We start from the raw sequence: 16,044 nt of genomic DNA, 5'->3' as shown, positions 1-16,044 counted from the left end.
TAAGGCCAATTAAATTGCATTAATTATGAATTGAGCTGAATTTCAATTTATGGCCTTACATGAGCTGTACTAAACATGTGAAGTGTAGTTCTGAACTAAAATAATATTAATAAAAATAAGAGTTCTTTTGAATCTCCAAAATCAAAGGGGACATGAGCAAACAATCACAACTCTCACGTGACTGAGGATTAGAACTTTAGTGTTTCAAGTGTTTCGTATTTGTAAGATGATTTGGGACGAGTTTTACGTAAAAAGAGAAGGAATGACGCTTCGATATTACTTCAATCCTTGTCTTCCAAATTCATCAAAATGTATATTTTGCAAGTCTTGAAGTAGGGGGCATTTGTAGGCAATCGAAATTTTATTGAATTTAAATCCATAAAAAAATTTGATTTAATCTCAATTAAATATATTTCAGTCCAAATAAATATTATGGGCTAATATAATTAGATTAATTATATAAGTCCAATATATATGGGTTAAATAAAGAAGTCAAAATTCATTGGGCTAGTCTATTTAGTTGGGCTACAAATGATGAGCACACTTTATTAGGCCCAATATGCCATCTTCCTAGAGGCCTAGTTTGGCGCCACGTGTCAAATGACGTGGCATGACAAGTCAAATAGAAGATCCAATAGGATCGTACCACGTGTCAAAATAACAAGGCATGCCAAGTCAAATTAAAAGCCCAATGAAATCACGCCACGTGTGCAAGTGGCATGTTCTGACCAATCAAATGGGGCCTTATCACTTTTCAATCTGATTGGTCGGAAAGAGTTTGTTCTCATCACTACTCTTCCCTCCCACAACTATAAATAGAGTCTTCATAACCCAGAAAAAAAGACCAGAAGTTATAACAAGAAGACACAAGGGAGCTTGTGGATCAAAGGCCACAATTCTCTGCAAACTGCAAGTGTTCAAGCATTCAAGCACTTCAACACAGATTTCAAGTATTCTAGAACAAGAACGAAGTCAAATTAAATACAACATTCAAGATCAAAGCTACTTGTTCGTGATACAATTCGTGGCAACAACCAAAGTGTTCGCGACGGATAAATCAAATTCAAATTCAAGATCAAGCTCAAAGGCCCTTGAATTTATATTGAGAAAGAAGAATCAGAGAAATCATAGAGATTGTAACACTCAAACTATATGAAATAAAATACTACGATTGTTGCAATATTTTTCGGTCTTGATATTATTTTCTTGACGCAAATTTATTGTCTACACTTTCATTCAAAAATATTTTAAAAAATTAAAATAGAGATACAAACTAATTTAGATAGATAAATTCTCAATTCCTTTGCATGATCAAGTTTCTAATGAAAAGTCTTAGAGTAATAATAATTAATAAAAAGTTCAAGAAAGCAATGTGAGTAATTAAGATAAAGACCATTTAAAAAGCTAATAACATAGAAACTTCTAAATCGCATTGGTTTTCAAATAATTTTATGTAAGATCTTGAGGTAAAAAGTTTTATGTAATCATGCTACGTATTTGTATGTAGATTCCAACCTTTAATTTACATTTACTGTATGTTGCAATATTTAGGGAAGTTTTTTTTTTCAGTTTTTACAAAAAAATATTTTTCTGATTTTTTAAAGCATATATTTTGTAAAAACAGAATTTTTTTTTGTAAAAACTGGAAGAAAAAAAAAAATTTGCAAAAAAGGAAAAAAAAAAAAGACTTTCCTAAAGTAGTGGACTACAGGTGCATTAGTTTTAAAAAAAACGAAAATATTTTGCAAAATCTTTTTTTTTCAGTTTTTACAAAAAAAATACTTTAAAAAATGCTGAAAAATATTTTTTTAAAGCATTGTTTTTCAGTTTTTACAAAAAAAATGATTTAGAACAAAAGATGCTAAGTTTAGCCTTGGATGAAAATTGGGTCGTGTGGTAGATTGTTTTAAATGGATCGGATAAAAAAAATAGGTCGCTTTCATCTGGTGTTGCCACGTGGCACTCCATCCAAAATAAAGGTATTTTTGTTCCAAAGTATGACGACAGAGGTATAGATAACCCAATAATATAACGAGGGATATTCTTAGACAATTTTCAAAAATACAGAGATATATTTGGCCCTGTGCCGTTTTCGAATCTGAAGTTAGAAGACTATGGAGAGCCTAACTTCTAGAAACGGAGCTAAAATGCTAGCTACGGATTCCGCAAAATTCAGATCTTTGGCCACAATAATGTATTTGTATTCAGAAGTCCACTTAGTTATGTAAAAATATTTTAGCCAATACTCAATAATTAACCTTATATAAAATTCAAAATCTATAAACTCAATAAATTAACCTCTACTAACATCCGCGTGGAGGTCTGAAATTAAACTGCAACCAAAGTTTAGATCTAAGGTCTAAAGTTTCAAACTTCATAGCCGAATGTCTGAAGTTTAATTCTGAGAAGTTCAATTCTAAGACAACTAAATTTTAAAAACTTGGTATACTTTGACTATCCTTCATTAAAAACCTTCTCGTGTTCCATAGCCAGCAGGCGTAAGCACCTGTGCTTTCCCAAGAAGATAAATGGCAGAATACCATTTTAAGATACCAACTAAAAGCTGCAGTCTAAATTAAACACAAAGAGGTGACAACCAGTAGTAATATCTTTAGGGAGTACACAAGCATTTATCTACATCAATAGTTGTTCACAAAGCACAACTAGTTTGGGATTTCATAGAGAATAAGTTGATCGACCGAATAGTTCTTCACGAGCCTACAGGTAGACAATTCAGACAGCATGTAAACATGTTTCAAGCTCCTCCGACTTGTCTCTTCCATGTATCCTCAACGATCAATTCATCTACTCCCCAATCCTCATAACTGGTAAAAACAAAGCTATTTTAAGAAAGGAACAATGGGTAGTGAGAGGACAACAGAAGATACCAAGCATAAAATAGGAAGTCTTGCCTTCCATCTGGCAGATATCGACGAATTGTGAAAGGTATCTTCTTTTCTCGGAGCTCTTTCATTGCAATCAGATGCACATAAAGAAGATTTACTCGACATTATACAAACTTTATAAGACAGACTCTTGTTTTGCCATGACTTCAGATATAATTTTTCTTGATATGTCACTGAGAGCAGGTAAAATAACAAAAATAGGACAGTCTCACCTCAAGTGGATCAGTTTCACCCTCCAACTCAACCATAACAGGAGCATTCATGCTGCATGAGCACAAAAAGAACTCACAAGTTATGAAAACCCCAATTTTTCAAACTACAAAATGGCTAATTGGGGAGTAAAAGGTAAGGACCTGATCTGGAGCGCTCGAGTACCCAGGATTCTTGCACGTTCATATTTTGTCATATACTTGGATGTTTTCCGAGGTCGTTCCACAGGCTCCTGCTCTGGTTTTTCCTCACCTTCACCCAAAAGGGGGTCTGGCACTTCCTCATTGTTGACATTATCTTCTTCGACCTCTGCTCCTTCCTGACAATGAAACCCAATAATGTGTGATAGTTAGTACTGTTTACGCAACACGAATTACATTCCAATACTGAGGAGCATGAAACGAAATTATCTTACATCAGGCTCGGGCTCTATGGGCTCATCCTCATATCTGCATCAATGTACACAGTTAAATATATAATATAGAAGATACCAAATGACTTTTCCCAGATCCAACATAATTCATCTCCACAATAACCAAATAAGCAAGGGACGACAAGAAGAAACCAGTAAGATAATGCTTAACCATAAAAGATAGTAATTTTTTGTAGAGCTAACAAGATCAAAACAATACTGATACATAAGTTAAGTGTCATCCCACCAATGCTAGATAGCATAATCCCCATAATTTGTAAATTCATGGTTCCATGAGATGCGCATATGCATACAGAAGGTTTAAGAAACTTTAGCAAGTTAACTTCATTTTTAACTCCTTTAGCCAATTGCACTCCACGACTTTATCTTGATCTGCACTTAACACCCCCCACACCCCCTCTAACCCACCCAAAAAATACCTCTAAAACTCAATTCACACCCAAGAAGTTAACGTTTTGAATTTTGGCATATTCAAGCATGTGATTAGCTATAAATCATATTTCAAGCAGTGTCAGGAAGTCCCTACAAAATCAAAAGCCCCACGGCCAAACACCCCCACAGCTGCCCCTCCGTTCTCAGTCCCCCACTAGTGAATGTTATCTGACTGCAGCTAGTTAACCAACACAGAATCATTTAAACACCACAATGAAGCCCCAATATTTCTAAGAGACACAGTAATCACTTTGAGCCAAAGGGATGATCCATAAAAGGCAGGTATCTAGCCAGAAATACAGTAACTGCGCATCCTTAGTGCTAGGACCACTATAGAGCACCCCCTATCTGCCTTATCCTAAAGGTCCTTCACTAAGACTGTTTCCATGCAGCATAAGCATTTCCAACTCAAAAAGAAAGAAATAAAAGGCTCAGAGGAAAAATAAAGAAGTTCTCAGCTGTTTATATGAGCCCCAACAAGCTTTGGCCTAACGGTAAGAGTACAGCTTGTGGTGAGTTAGGCGCACATCATGGGGTTCGAGCCCTACCATAGGCAGAAGTTTGGTATTTAAGTGGAGAGGGGCGGGCCCATTATACACTGAGTTTCAAACTATGCACCAAAAAACTATTTATATGAATTTTGCTATTCAAACTAAAGGCCCAAATTTTTTTTTATATAACCGAGAAATCCACTTTTTCTAGCTTCAAACTCGTAACGTGCGCCTACCAAAGTACCAAATATCCACGTTGTACAAGGATCAAAAGGTTTAAAATCATAATAACAACTTCTCCCTCGTCCATAAACAAAGGTCTCGATAGCGACCCCTAGGAATGTAGTCGCTTTTGCTAAAGAGCGCTTTACCCCAAAATCGGACTTCCCGCCACAAACCTGGATTAGTTGGGCCCGAAAGCAGGTAACACACACCAGGAGGAAAACCCAAATAGAAAAGCTTCTCCTTTGAGAGTCCCGAGTCTCTCCACTCCAAAAAGATGACTTTTTTCATAATTATATATGAACCCTGATTCATAAACCTTAAATAAACCCTAATACGCGAACTCATAAAACTTAACACGAAGCTCTACACAGATGATAATTGTATAACCAAATAAAATACAAAGAAAAATAATTCAGTAAAATAACTACTACTACAACGTGAGTGTCAATATCCGGTTTACTTTCATTTAAACCCGTTTCATTCAAATACTCAACAATTTCGGGTTCTCTTTCACCAAAAACTATATCAGGAAAAGAAAGAGATAATCTTTTGCATAACCTTTTGAGGGAAAAAAGTACATACTGGAAAAAAAAAAGTATTACTAACACATAAAACACGTAAAAAATTCAATATGAAAAAAATAAAATGTACGAACCCTCCGTCCATATCATAATCCTCGTCAGCCATTTTTGCTTCCGATTGAGAGCTATAACTTACCTTCAAAGTTGAAGTGGCAAGAGCTAGAGGAGGAAAACATGGAAGCTCTCTAAAAATATAGAAGTTAGAATTCTGAAAATACCGAACTTTCCAGAGGTTCTCCTCTAGAAAATGGATGTACAAAATTGCCCTTGTAGCTAAAATCTTCGCAATATATCATTATCATTTTCTAATTTTCAATTTTGTACCAGTTAATTATATTCTTCTTGGGGAAAAAGGGATTCTTTTCAATTGTAATCTCTATTTTACCAGATAATTAAAATAATTTTTGAAAGGAAAAATCTTTTCCAATTAAATTAATGAATGAAAAGAAATAATAGCTCTAGAAAGTTGAATCGATGTGGAGAAAAAACGAAAACCAATCAATGTAAAAATAATCGAAAGACTTGACCACTTAGTTTTTTTTTGTTTTTTGGTTAAAAAAGATACCAGTACGAAAGGTGGTTGTGGTGCGTTATCCTGGCTCGCAAATAAGTAGTCTACTGCTAATTAGTACAAGTACATTCCAGTATTTTTCTTTTAAAAATAGTTCCTAAGATATTTGTCCATAGTATTTCATTGGCAAACACCGGAAAAACTACTAATTTGTTATTATTGGAGTACCCACGTGGCTTAAACGTAATTATTATACAAATCTATGAATAAGCAAATCTAGGAAACGTAATTTATAGACTTATGAAATAATTATACTTTATAGGTTCCGCTTGTTCATAGACTTGTATAATAATTATTATTTTTTTGTAAGTTCTTGTTTATAAACTTGTGTAATAAATAATAGTAATTAAGTTTAGGCCACATGCGTTTTCTTAGTGAGAAAATTAATTAGACAAGACCTTCATTCATGAATATCCTTACTTCTAAACATTGAATTCGTCGAGACGCACTTGATGAAATCAAAATGAACATAACATATGAAAGATTCAAATAGAAGACCTCTCCCCAGATCCCATTTATGAGATTTCACTGAATTTTTTGTTGTTGTTGATTAGATAATTTGTTTTTTCTATATGTTACCAATTTTATCGGATGTCCTCGAAAGAACTATTTAAAAGTTGAAAATGAAGCTCATTTTTAACAGAAAGAAAGTAAAATAATGCGAATCCCCTTATAAACTACTCATAACTTTCAACTTGAATTTGGTAATCGTAAAGTTAGATTGGAGATCGATCTGATTGCTATTCAAAAATGGTACCTTTAGTTATATCCAAAAATGGTACCTTTAGTTATATCCATTTCCACATAAGATAAATAAATCATAACACATGAGATCGATAAATAAAATATTAGAGATAATTAGGAGTCATTTTCTATTATTCAAATTATAACTGATGATGAAAAATCATTTCATTGAAAAAGCTAGAACACCCACAACATTTAGATTTTTTTAAGTTGATCAAATATTAAATAGTTAATATTGAAATGCATCTCAAGTAGTATTACTTTTACTCAAGTGAAAACTACTTATTGTACTTTGAAAGGCAAATAATATAATTCTCAGTTGTTTTTAGTTCCCTTTTTGTCAAAAAAACTAGTACTATTATTAGTAAAGTTTAGTAGTACATAACTCGATTTGTATAGAATACATGTACCTAAATAATTATTTTTGAAAGAGATATTACAAAAGTAGGAGATATATCATAGAACATCTACTTTACCATCTAGGAACGCTTTTTGTTAGACAAGTTGTACCATCTACTTTACCATCAATTTTTTTGTTAAGACCCATCACGAGGTCGCTCCCTTAGGTTAACACCTACCTTATCTTTAACTCCTTGTACTATACAATGTTTAACTTAATATAAGTAGTTTTGTCCTCTTGCTGAAATGCAGGGTAAGGCTGCGTACGATAGACCCTTGTGGTCCGGCCCTTCCCCGCACCCCACGCATAGCGGGAGCTTAGTGCACCGGACTGCCCTTTTCTGTCCTCTGGACCCACACACACACACAGAAAAAAAAAAAAAAAAAAAAAAACCTTCCCTAGGCGTCTGTTTCGATTTCTACCTAGAGCAGGTTTATATAAGCACAAGTTCAAGTTCATGTTTTGAAGCATCTAAATATGACATGTTTGTAGTTTCACTTTAACTTTCAGCAAAATTTTACAAGACCAGTATACAAATTACAAACTTGCAAACAATGAGTATACTTCTATTACCATCCTACATAATAAAAGATTAAAAAATAAAGAATTAAGAAAAAATAAATTAACAGATTGATAGGTGGAGAGGTCCCAGGTTCGAAAACAAATTAGATCCTTCCCAATTCACCCAAAGAAGACATTCTTTGAAAAAAATGAAACACAGCTGTTATCTGATTCTTATGTTGCACACTGCCAAAAAAGACCCAAGGGGGAAATGTTTCAATCTGAAGGCAGTGTGCCAACGCAGTATTTTCTTAGATAAGCACATGATCTAAGAAAAATTTCAGCTTATAAAAGTGGGACAACTTCCCAACTAGATACCATAAACTAAATCAGTATTTGGGAGAATTCAAAACTTCCTGCACACTAATGGCTCTAAGAAAATCAATAAAGAGACCTATATATTCTATGTTGATGCATGGAGAGCAAACAAGGAGTAATTGATTCACCTCTTTGAAGCTTCATTTTTTGTGTCTCTTCTTAGAACTGAAGAAGCTCGGCAACAACCTCGTTGTAGTATAATAAGGGCAGCCAAAGAATCGGCTGAAATTTTGGCAATCTTTTACTGCAGTACTGTCACCTCCGGATGCACTTATGTGACTCAAGTAGGTCTTGCCTTCATATATGAAACAGAGTTGCTGCCATAAAAGCACGCTTAAACCTATCTCGATAGAGACACTAGCAATAAAGAGGTACACGAGAACAAGTCCTCTCGCTGGTAGAAACAACATAGAACTGCCAAATGCAAGAAAAATTTCTCTTAACATTTTCAAAAGCAACTTTTGACCAACAGCCCCATTCAGAAGTCGGACTTGCCAGCTGTTTAGTGGTGGCCAAACATGATAAGCTGCATAGGCAGACATGATGGATGCGTAAACCATGCTAATGATTGCTGAAATGAGGAACATGACAAAGTGCCGATGGTTTGCTGCACCAACACAGTTTCCAATCTGGTACAATAAAAGAATAAGCAATTATTATCATGAGAATATAATATGATAACTGTGCCATATTGTTCATGTCAATCTGTGCAGGAAGTACACAGACTTTAGAGATGAATGCGCAGCCAGATGAAAGAGGGGAAGCCAGAGAAATCAGGCAATTTTTCAGTATATGTGTTACCATTTCCCGTCCTGAAAAACAACAGGACGTTGGTTCTATTTCCAAAGAAAGTTAGATGGAAGACAAAGGGCCCTAAAAATTCTTTTCTGCCTGGACTGCGGCTCATCAAGCCATGATAACACTGGATAGAATCCATAGAAACAGGAGATCAATATGCTTGTTGCTTTATGTGTGAGAAAGAGGACGAAATCATGGATCACCTATTACTACAATGAGAAGTGGCAAACAAGCTATGGTGCCAGCTTTTGGTGGAGACTGGAATGGAATCGATAATGCTTATATATGTTCACCCAAGGAAGAGAAGCCTCAGCAGGAAATATTCAAGCTTCTGCCCATGTGAGCTTGCTCATATTTGCTGGTCCCAAGACTGAATAAAAGAGGAGGGTTGGGATATGCTAGCAGCCAATGTAAAATTAGCATTCATGATGAATCCTCACAATAAATATGTCGACCGTAACTTGTTTGAGACTGAGGCTTAATTGTTGTTGTTGTCGGTGGGTGGGTTTTGTTTGGGGGGGTGTTTAAGTGCTAGATCTCAAAAGTCAAAATTAAAATTTGATATTGAGGTATAAATATAACATTTTCATTTGACCAGGTGATCTACAATAAGATCATCCATCTTACAAGGTCCATCGGAATCAAAGATCTTCACAAGTGAAGAAACAACAAAGCATAATCATGCAAATGGCCTATATATACAACTGCTCAATACCATCCATAAGCAAATTTCTTTTTTCTTTCGAAAAAAGTCATCAAGCAGATAGATATCACCCACCTAATATTTCTACGACATAGGATCCAGCAATCCATATAAAATTTGTGAGATAAAGAAAACCTTCAGAGGCTCAATTTTAGGCTTAAACTCGCAGACACATGATTATCCTTGTCTATAAAGCTTCTAAAATTTCTCAACTACAATTTATAAGCATGACATTCTGGAAAACAGACATCTTATCCAAAGCATAAAAGAATAACGAGAACTTACAAATGGACAATGATGATCCATGTCCAATACGCACATTCCACAAGAACGACAATGATGTGCCCTGGGTGACTTTGGCTTTGAACAGTATTCACAATATCTATAATTCTCAAGTGCTCCTTTTGTCACGGCCGGATAGCTACCCCACAGTATGTTTGGTGGAGCACCAGCAGATCGAAATGCAGAAAGGCTAAATGTAGACAGGGTAGATATGGACAATATTATAGCAATCAAAATGTGAACACCACCGTAGATGTAACCAGCAGAAAATACTACTGGATAAATGGCCCAAATACCGCCACCTGAAATACCAACAAACATATCAAAGCTTGCGTATAATAAAGTCTTATATCCAGTAACAAGTTGATATAAAACTGCAAAGAAATACCCCTACAATTAACACAATGACATACAAGAAAATATACGTATACAGAAAAGAGTAAGAGAAACCAAAATCCACATTGTGGAATTTATTGCATTCTGTGATGCAATTAGCAAGGAATTGTTGCATCTAATGACTAGAAACGATAAAAAGGTAAATTAGCAGTATGGCCACAAATTGTTTACACATCTAAATAAGAAATTAAGAGCCATGGTGTTTCATTTTCATCGAGTAGGACCAAGAAAAAGTAGCAGAATGGCTTAAATTGGCAAAACCAGAGGTAGACATGAAACACACAACACACAAAAAAGATACGTACACATTGATTTCTTCCCCCATTTAAAACTCTGACATGAAAATCATATAAATGGTGCAAGGGTTATAAAAAGATAAAAGCAGAGAATGCAATAACCATACGGAACTAGAAGTTAGTCGTGGAAAGAATCAAATATTCCTGTAGAGGAATGAAGGGGAAATGATGGATGTTTGATCACTTACATATTACAATTAGCATGAAGACAATGAGGATGCTAACGAAACACCGGTCTCGCAATCGTCTCCACCTGAAGTTCTGGTTCTCATGTTTAATTGCATTCTGGTTGGTTATAGCTCCACACCAGAAACACTTGAAAGCAGGTACATGCGGTGAAACAAGTACACGGAGCCCACAGCCCCAACACGTCGTCTCATGATCCTCACTTACAGATGTCACATTATGCTCCTCCTACAATAGAAAACCATAAAGCAACTAAAATATTCAATTGAATTGATTCAAGCATGTCTAAAATTTCCAAGTTCGAAGAAAAAAGTAGAAAATTAATTAAATGAACTTCAAAAGGACATTAAATGCTGCTGAGTTAATGAGTGAAACTTGCTCATATGGTAAGTTGTTTCTACCTCCAACCAGCGGTGGAGCTAGTTGAACCCTATTCGTTGAAAAACTATACTGTGTAATATGTAAATAGGGTAAAGGTAAAAAAAAAATTGGTTATATATAAATTGTTGAATCCCCTTGACATAAAGAAAAATTCTAGTGTAGTGGTAGAAAGGATTCAAAAGTTGCTTTAGATCACAAATCCAAATCCCAAATGTGATATTTTAATATATTTGTTTATCTCCTTATATAAATTGCTCACTTTGTCACTGCTTCCATCAATAAGTTGGGCTTTCCAAAAGCACATCTCAAGTATAAAAGTAGACAAGTGGTGTCAGCAGAGTCATAAAAGCTATGCGATCTCCTTCCATTACCCTAAGTCAGACAGAGTTTGAGGTACTAGTAGGAGGATGCAAGTACAAAGTGAAATAGTAGAAGAATGTGCAACTAGTCAGACGCAACCTTATTGAAAAAGTGTTTAAGTTCTATGCACTGATCGTATAAAATAACCAGGTTACTTAAAAGGTCATTGCAGGTGAATATACTAGAAAAGAAATCACAAGTAGTAAGTAACTTGCTATAACAGGTCAAAGTACATTAGCCTTATAAAGAAAGTATTTAAGTTCTATTCACTGATTGTGTAAAATTATCAGGTAACTTAAAAAGGTAATTGCAGCTGACTAGTAACCTACAACAAATGGTAAACATCCTGCTATAACGGATTAAATTACATTAGCCTTATAGAGGAAGTGTTTAAGTTCTATGCACTGATTGTATAGAATAATCAAGTGGAGTAACTTAAAAGGTAGTTGCAGTATATGTAATAAAAATTCACTAGTAACCTACAATAAATGGTAAGCATACTGCTACAACGGGTTATATTACATTAGCCTTATAGAGGAAGTGTTTTTGTTCTATGCACTAATTGTATAGAATAATCACGAAACTTAGCAGGTGACCGTATTTAATAAAAATTCACTAGTAACCTACCATAAATGGTAAGTAACCCGTTATAACAGGTTAAATTACATTAGTCTTATAGAGAAAATGTTTAATTTCTATGCACTGATTACTTAAAAAGAAATTGCAGGCGACTATATTTAATAATCATTCACTAATAACCTACAATAAATGGTAAGTAATCTGCTATAAGAGGCTAAAATACAATGTCACTAGATATAAATGTTAATAGTCTAAGTGGTGTAATAAACCTTTTCAAAAAATAAAAAAAGGGAAACAAAAAGGCAAAAAGGAATCCCTCCTACACAATTCCAACCTCCTATATTAAACACACACACAACAAAAGAAAAGACGACATCTTAATTAATTGCTCAAAAATTACATAAAGGAACAAAATCCAATTTTCTTTTTCAGTCGAATCAACTGATCAAGCATTGTATAATATGACATAAAAACAAATAAAATTGGTTTATATAGACAGAAATGATCGTCAACGGTGACGGAAATGCACGTAAACGTACCGGAGATACGACGTCATCGGAGGGGGAGGAGCGGGACCTGATCGCCGTCATTGACGTGGTGGCGGAGTCCGCAAAATCCATGCTTCCGACCACCTTTCACGGCGTCAACCGCTCTGTTCTGACCGTTTGTTCAAGTCCTACCGAAATGTATAACAACATAATAATTTCTTGTTCTAATTTCTGGAATTGCTTTTCTCTAATTTTTTAAACGGAAAAGGGAAAACAATATGCTAACATATTGAAAATGGCTCAAAAATATATTTCGTTAACTTTTTGGTCCGTAAATACCTCTAATATTTATTTTTGGGCTCAAACTTATTCCTATATCTAACATAACTAACTTAGTCAATTTTTTGACTTTAACTTAGCCATGTGACACTTTTCCTTAACCCGCCACGTGTATTATATGTTTTAAATAAAACTCATATGTATCTTTTAAAATACCCAATGACCCTGACTCGCTCCTATATATTTGAACGGCCGTCTAAAAATAATTATATTTGCTAGTTAAATATATAAAAAAAAATATACATTGATTATATATAAAAATATGTATATTATACATTAATATTTTAATATATATTTTACATGATATTATTTTTAGGAGAAGTTATACGGTGTAGTTTTTCTGTCAAATTTTGCAGATCTTAACAAGTTAAACAAATATAAATTTAAATTTGCAAACATAAAAATGATAATGTTCTATTTATATGATCTTCTAAAGGAGAAGCAAAGAAACAAATAGAAAGAATTTTTTTTAAATCATTAATTCTATACATATCCAACTGCTTAACACATTAATGGACTTCACTTTATCTTTTCAATGGGAACTAATAGTGTTTTAATATATAATGATAGAGCTAAAATATTAGCAAAAGCTGTCTTTCCATTGTCAGATTTTGCTTAATAAATTCGAGTTATAAATCATAATTAATAGGAAAAATTATACCATATAATTTCTCCTAAAAATAATGTCATGTAAAATATATATTAAAATATTAATGTATAATATACATATTTTTTATATATAACCAATGTGTATTTTTATATATATATTTAACTAGCGAATATAATTATTTTTAGCTGACCGTCCAAATATATAGGAGCAGGTCAGGGTCGTTAAGTATTTTAAAAGATACATGTGGGTTTTATTTAATACAAATAATACACGTGGCAGGTTAAGAAAATAACACATGGCGAAATTAAAGTCAAAAAATTGACCAGGTTAGTTCGGTTAGATATAGGGGTAAGTTTGAGCCCAAAAACAAACGTTAGGGGCATATGCGGACCAAAAGGTTAACCGATGGTATTTTGAGTCATTTTTAATACGTTAGGGGTATTGTTGGCCTTTTCCATTTTTTAAACAAAATTGGAATATGTTATGAAATAAAAGCAACTTAGTAAAACATGAACAAGACATGTTGTTATGAAATAAAAGCAATTTAGTAAAACATAAACAAGAAATGGAGATAAAGAGAAGGAAGAGGTTTTCTTCTTCAATTGTGTGTATTTTTCTATTTATTACAAGGCCTTTATATAGGCATGAAAAGTGATGAAAAATATGTCATTGAATATGTCATTAAGCATAGAAATATGTCATTGAATATGTCATTATGTCATTAAGCATTTGAGAAGATCATGGAGGAAGAGTAGACATCAACCATAATTTGATTTTTCTTATAACACTCTCCCTTGGATGTCCATAGATAATGTGCCTCGTTAAAACCTTATTAGGAAAAAAAAAATCCTAGTGAAGGAAAAAGAGTACACATGTTTAGAAATACGCCTTTTGGTTGCCTCGTTAAAAACCTTGCAAAGAAAACCCAGTGGGACAAAACCTTATAAGGAAAAAAGAGTACAACGCGTATTAACTCCCCCTGGTGAGAGTATCAATTCACATCCTTGAGTCTTCGCATCCCAATCTTGTACACTAATTTATTGAAGGTTGATGTCGGTAAAGATTTGGTGAACAAATCAGCCATATTATCACTTGAACGGATATGTTGCATATTTATATCACCATTATTTTGAAGATCATGTGTGAAAAATAACTTTGGTGAAATGTGCTTTGTCATATCCCTTTTTATGAATCCTCTCTTCAACTGGGCTATGCATGTTGCATTATCTTCATACAAAATTATTGGTAGTTTGTCACACTTCATACCACATTTGTCTCGAATAAGGTATATTATAGACCTCAACCATACACATTCTCGACTTGCTTCATGAATAACAATTATCTCAGCATGATTAGATAAAGTAGCCACGATTGATTGCTTAGTCAATCGCCAATATATGGTAGTGCCTCCATATGTAAACACATAGCCTGTTTGAGATCGAACTTTTTGTGGGTCATATAAATACCCAACATCGGCATAACCAATAAGATCAGGACTGCAATCATTGCCATAAAATAATCCCATATCGGTAGTCCCTTTTAGATACCGCAATATGTGTTTGATTCCATTCCAATGCCTCCTTGTAGGAGAAGAGCTATATTTTGTTAAGACATTAACTGAAAAAGTTATGTCAGACCTTGTAATGTTAGAAAGATACATTAGTGCACCAATTGCACTAAGATATGGTACGTCGGGACCAAAAAGCTCTTCATTATTTTCATGAGGTCGGAATGAATGTGCTTTATCCATATAAAATCGCTTTAAAATCATTTTAGTGTATGTTGATTGATGGACAAAAATTTCATCTTTCATATACTCAATTTGTAGACCAAGACAAAATTTTGTCTTTCCAAGATCTTTCATTTCAAATTCTTTCTTTAAATAGTCTACTACTTTAGGAAGCTCTACTGCTTTAGGAAGCTCCCTAGGAGTTCCAATAATATTTAAATCATCAACATACACGGTGATTATAACAAATTTAGATCCAGATTTTTTTTATAAAGACACAAGGACAAATTGAATCATTCTTGTACCCTTCTTTCAACAGGTACTCACTCAGGCGATTATACCACGTGCGCCCTGATTGTTTCAATCCGTATAAGGATTTTTGGAGCTTTATTTAATAAATTTCTTGGAAACCTTAATATGCTTCAGAACAATTTAAATCCTTCAATGATTTCCATTATACGCATATCACGTTTTTCTTGTATTGCCAGATTAAAACCTGAAATGGCGACATCCACCACAAGAGAACATGTCTCTATATAATCAATGTCAGGATATTTACAAATCTTCTTGTGACACAAGTCGTCTTTATGTCTATCGACTTGACCCTTTTTTTTTCCGCACAAAAACACATTTATACCTCCACTGGCTTTATACTTTCAGGTGTTGGGACTATCCGTCCAACTTCATATTTTTCAGGTGAAATCAATTTTCATTGCGTATTTTTCATTTGGCCAATCATTTATCTGTCTAAATTTCATGACAGATTTGAGCTAAAGATCCTCGTCAATATTAATAATATTGAGCGCTACATTATATTAACAATATCGTCGACGATCATTTTATATCGGTTTTACTATTACCCAATAAAGACATAACTTATTGAGATCTCTTTATCTTATTATTTTCAGGTACCTGAGCCTCTCCCACGAGGTCTTATAAAGTATTATGTCGTGGTGCTCTTCTGGAGCACTTGCCTCCTTATTATGACCATCTTGAACATTTGCTCCTCTATTTCTTCAAGGATT

General features: G+C 34.0%; 2 protein-coding genes across 3 annotated transcripts; both read right to left on the bottom strand.

The window, feature by feature from the left end:
- Positions 1–2,550: 2,550 nt before the first annotated feature.
- LOC104109370 (DNA-directed RNA polymerases II and V subunit 6B-like) lies at positions 2,551–5,532 on the bottom strand. 2 transcript variants are annotated; one of them, XM_009618657.4, is made up of 6 exons: positions 5,353–5,532; positions 3,532–3,565; positions 3,260–3,435; positions 3,119–3,170; positions 2,913–2,967; positions 2,551–2,825 (listed from the first exon to the last, which is right to left on the bottom strand). In XM_009618657.4, the coding sequence occupies exons 1-6, from the start codon at positions 5,382–5,384 to the stop codon at positions 2,806–2,808; spliced, it is 369 nt and encodes a 122-aa protein (XP_009616952.1). In that variant the 5' UTR covers positions 5,385–5,532; the 3' UTR covers positions 2,551–2,805. The 2 variants fall into 2 exon arrangements, with proteins under 2 accessions (XP_009616952.1, XP_009616963.1); XM_009618668.4 differs by lacking the exon at positions 2,913–2,967.
- A 2,068-nt stretch (positions 5,533–7,600) lies between these two features.
- LOC104109366 (protein S-acyltransferase 11-like) lies at positions 7,601–12,602 on the bottom strand. The gene is made up of 4 exons (XM_009618637.4): positions 12,393–12,602; positions 10,536–10,761; positions 9,659–9,957; positions 7,601–8,501 (listed from the first exon to the last, which is right to left on the bottom strand). Exons 1-4 carry the CDS (start codon positions 12,471–12,473, stop codon positions 8,013–8,015), a joined length of 1,095 nt encoding a protein of 364 aa, XP_009616932.1. The 5' UTR covers positions 12,474–12,602; the 3' UTR covers positions 7,601–8,012.
- Between the last annotated feature and the right edge of the window lie 3,442 nt (positions 12,603–16,044).

This window comes from Nicotiana tomentosiformis, chromosome 4 (genome assembly GCF_000390325.3).
Source record: "Nicotiana tomentosiformis chromosome 4, ASM39032v3, whole genome shotgun sequence".
Classification (NCBI taxonomy): domain Eukaryota; kingdom Viridiplantae; phylum Streptophyta; class Magnoliopsida; order Solanales; family Solanaceae; genus Nicotiana; species Nicotiana tomentosiformis.
Note: the sequence above shows the minus strand (reverse complement) of the source record. Positions and strands in the feature narration are given on the sequence as shown.

Bases quoted from the DNA above. Each gene is read 5' to 3' on its own strand.
- LOC104109370 (XM_009618657.4), bottom strand. From the start codon at position 5,384: ATGGCTGACGAGGATTATGATATGGACGGAGG. The intron at 3,171-3,259 runs GTCCTTACCTTT...GTGCTCATGCAG, and splicing joins ACTCGAGCGCTCCAGATCAG to CATGAATGCTCCTGTTATGG. The intron at 2,826-2,912 runs GCAAGACTTCCT...TGTTTTTACCAG, and splicing joins CGATATCTGCCAGATGGAAG to TTATGAGGATTGGGGAGTAG.
- LOC104109366 (XM_009618637.4), bottom strand. From the start codon at position 12,473: ATGGATTTTGCGGACTCCGCCACCACGTCAATGACGGCGATCAGGTCC. The intron at 10,762-12,392 runs GTACGTTTACGT...TTTCTATTGTAG, and splicing joins CCGATGACGTCGTATCTCCG to GAGGAGCATAATGTGACATC. The intron at 9,958-10,535 runs GTAAGTGATCAA...TTGGTATTTCAG, and splicing joins CTTCATGCTAATTGTAATAT to GTGGCGGTATTTGGGCCATT.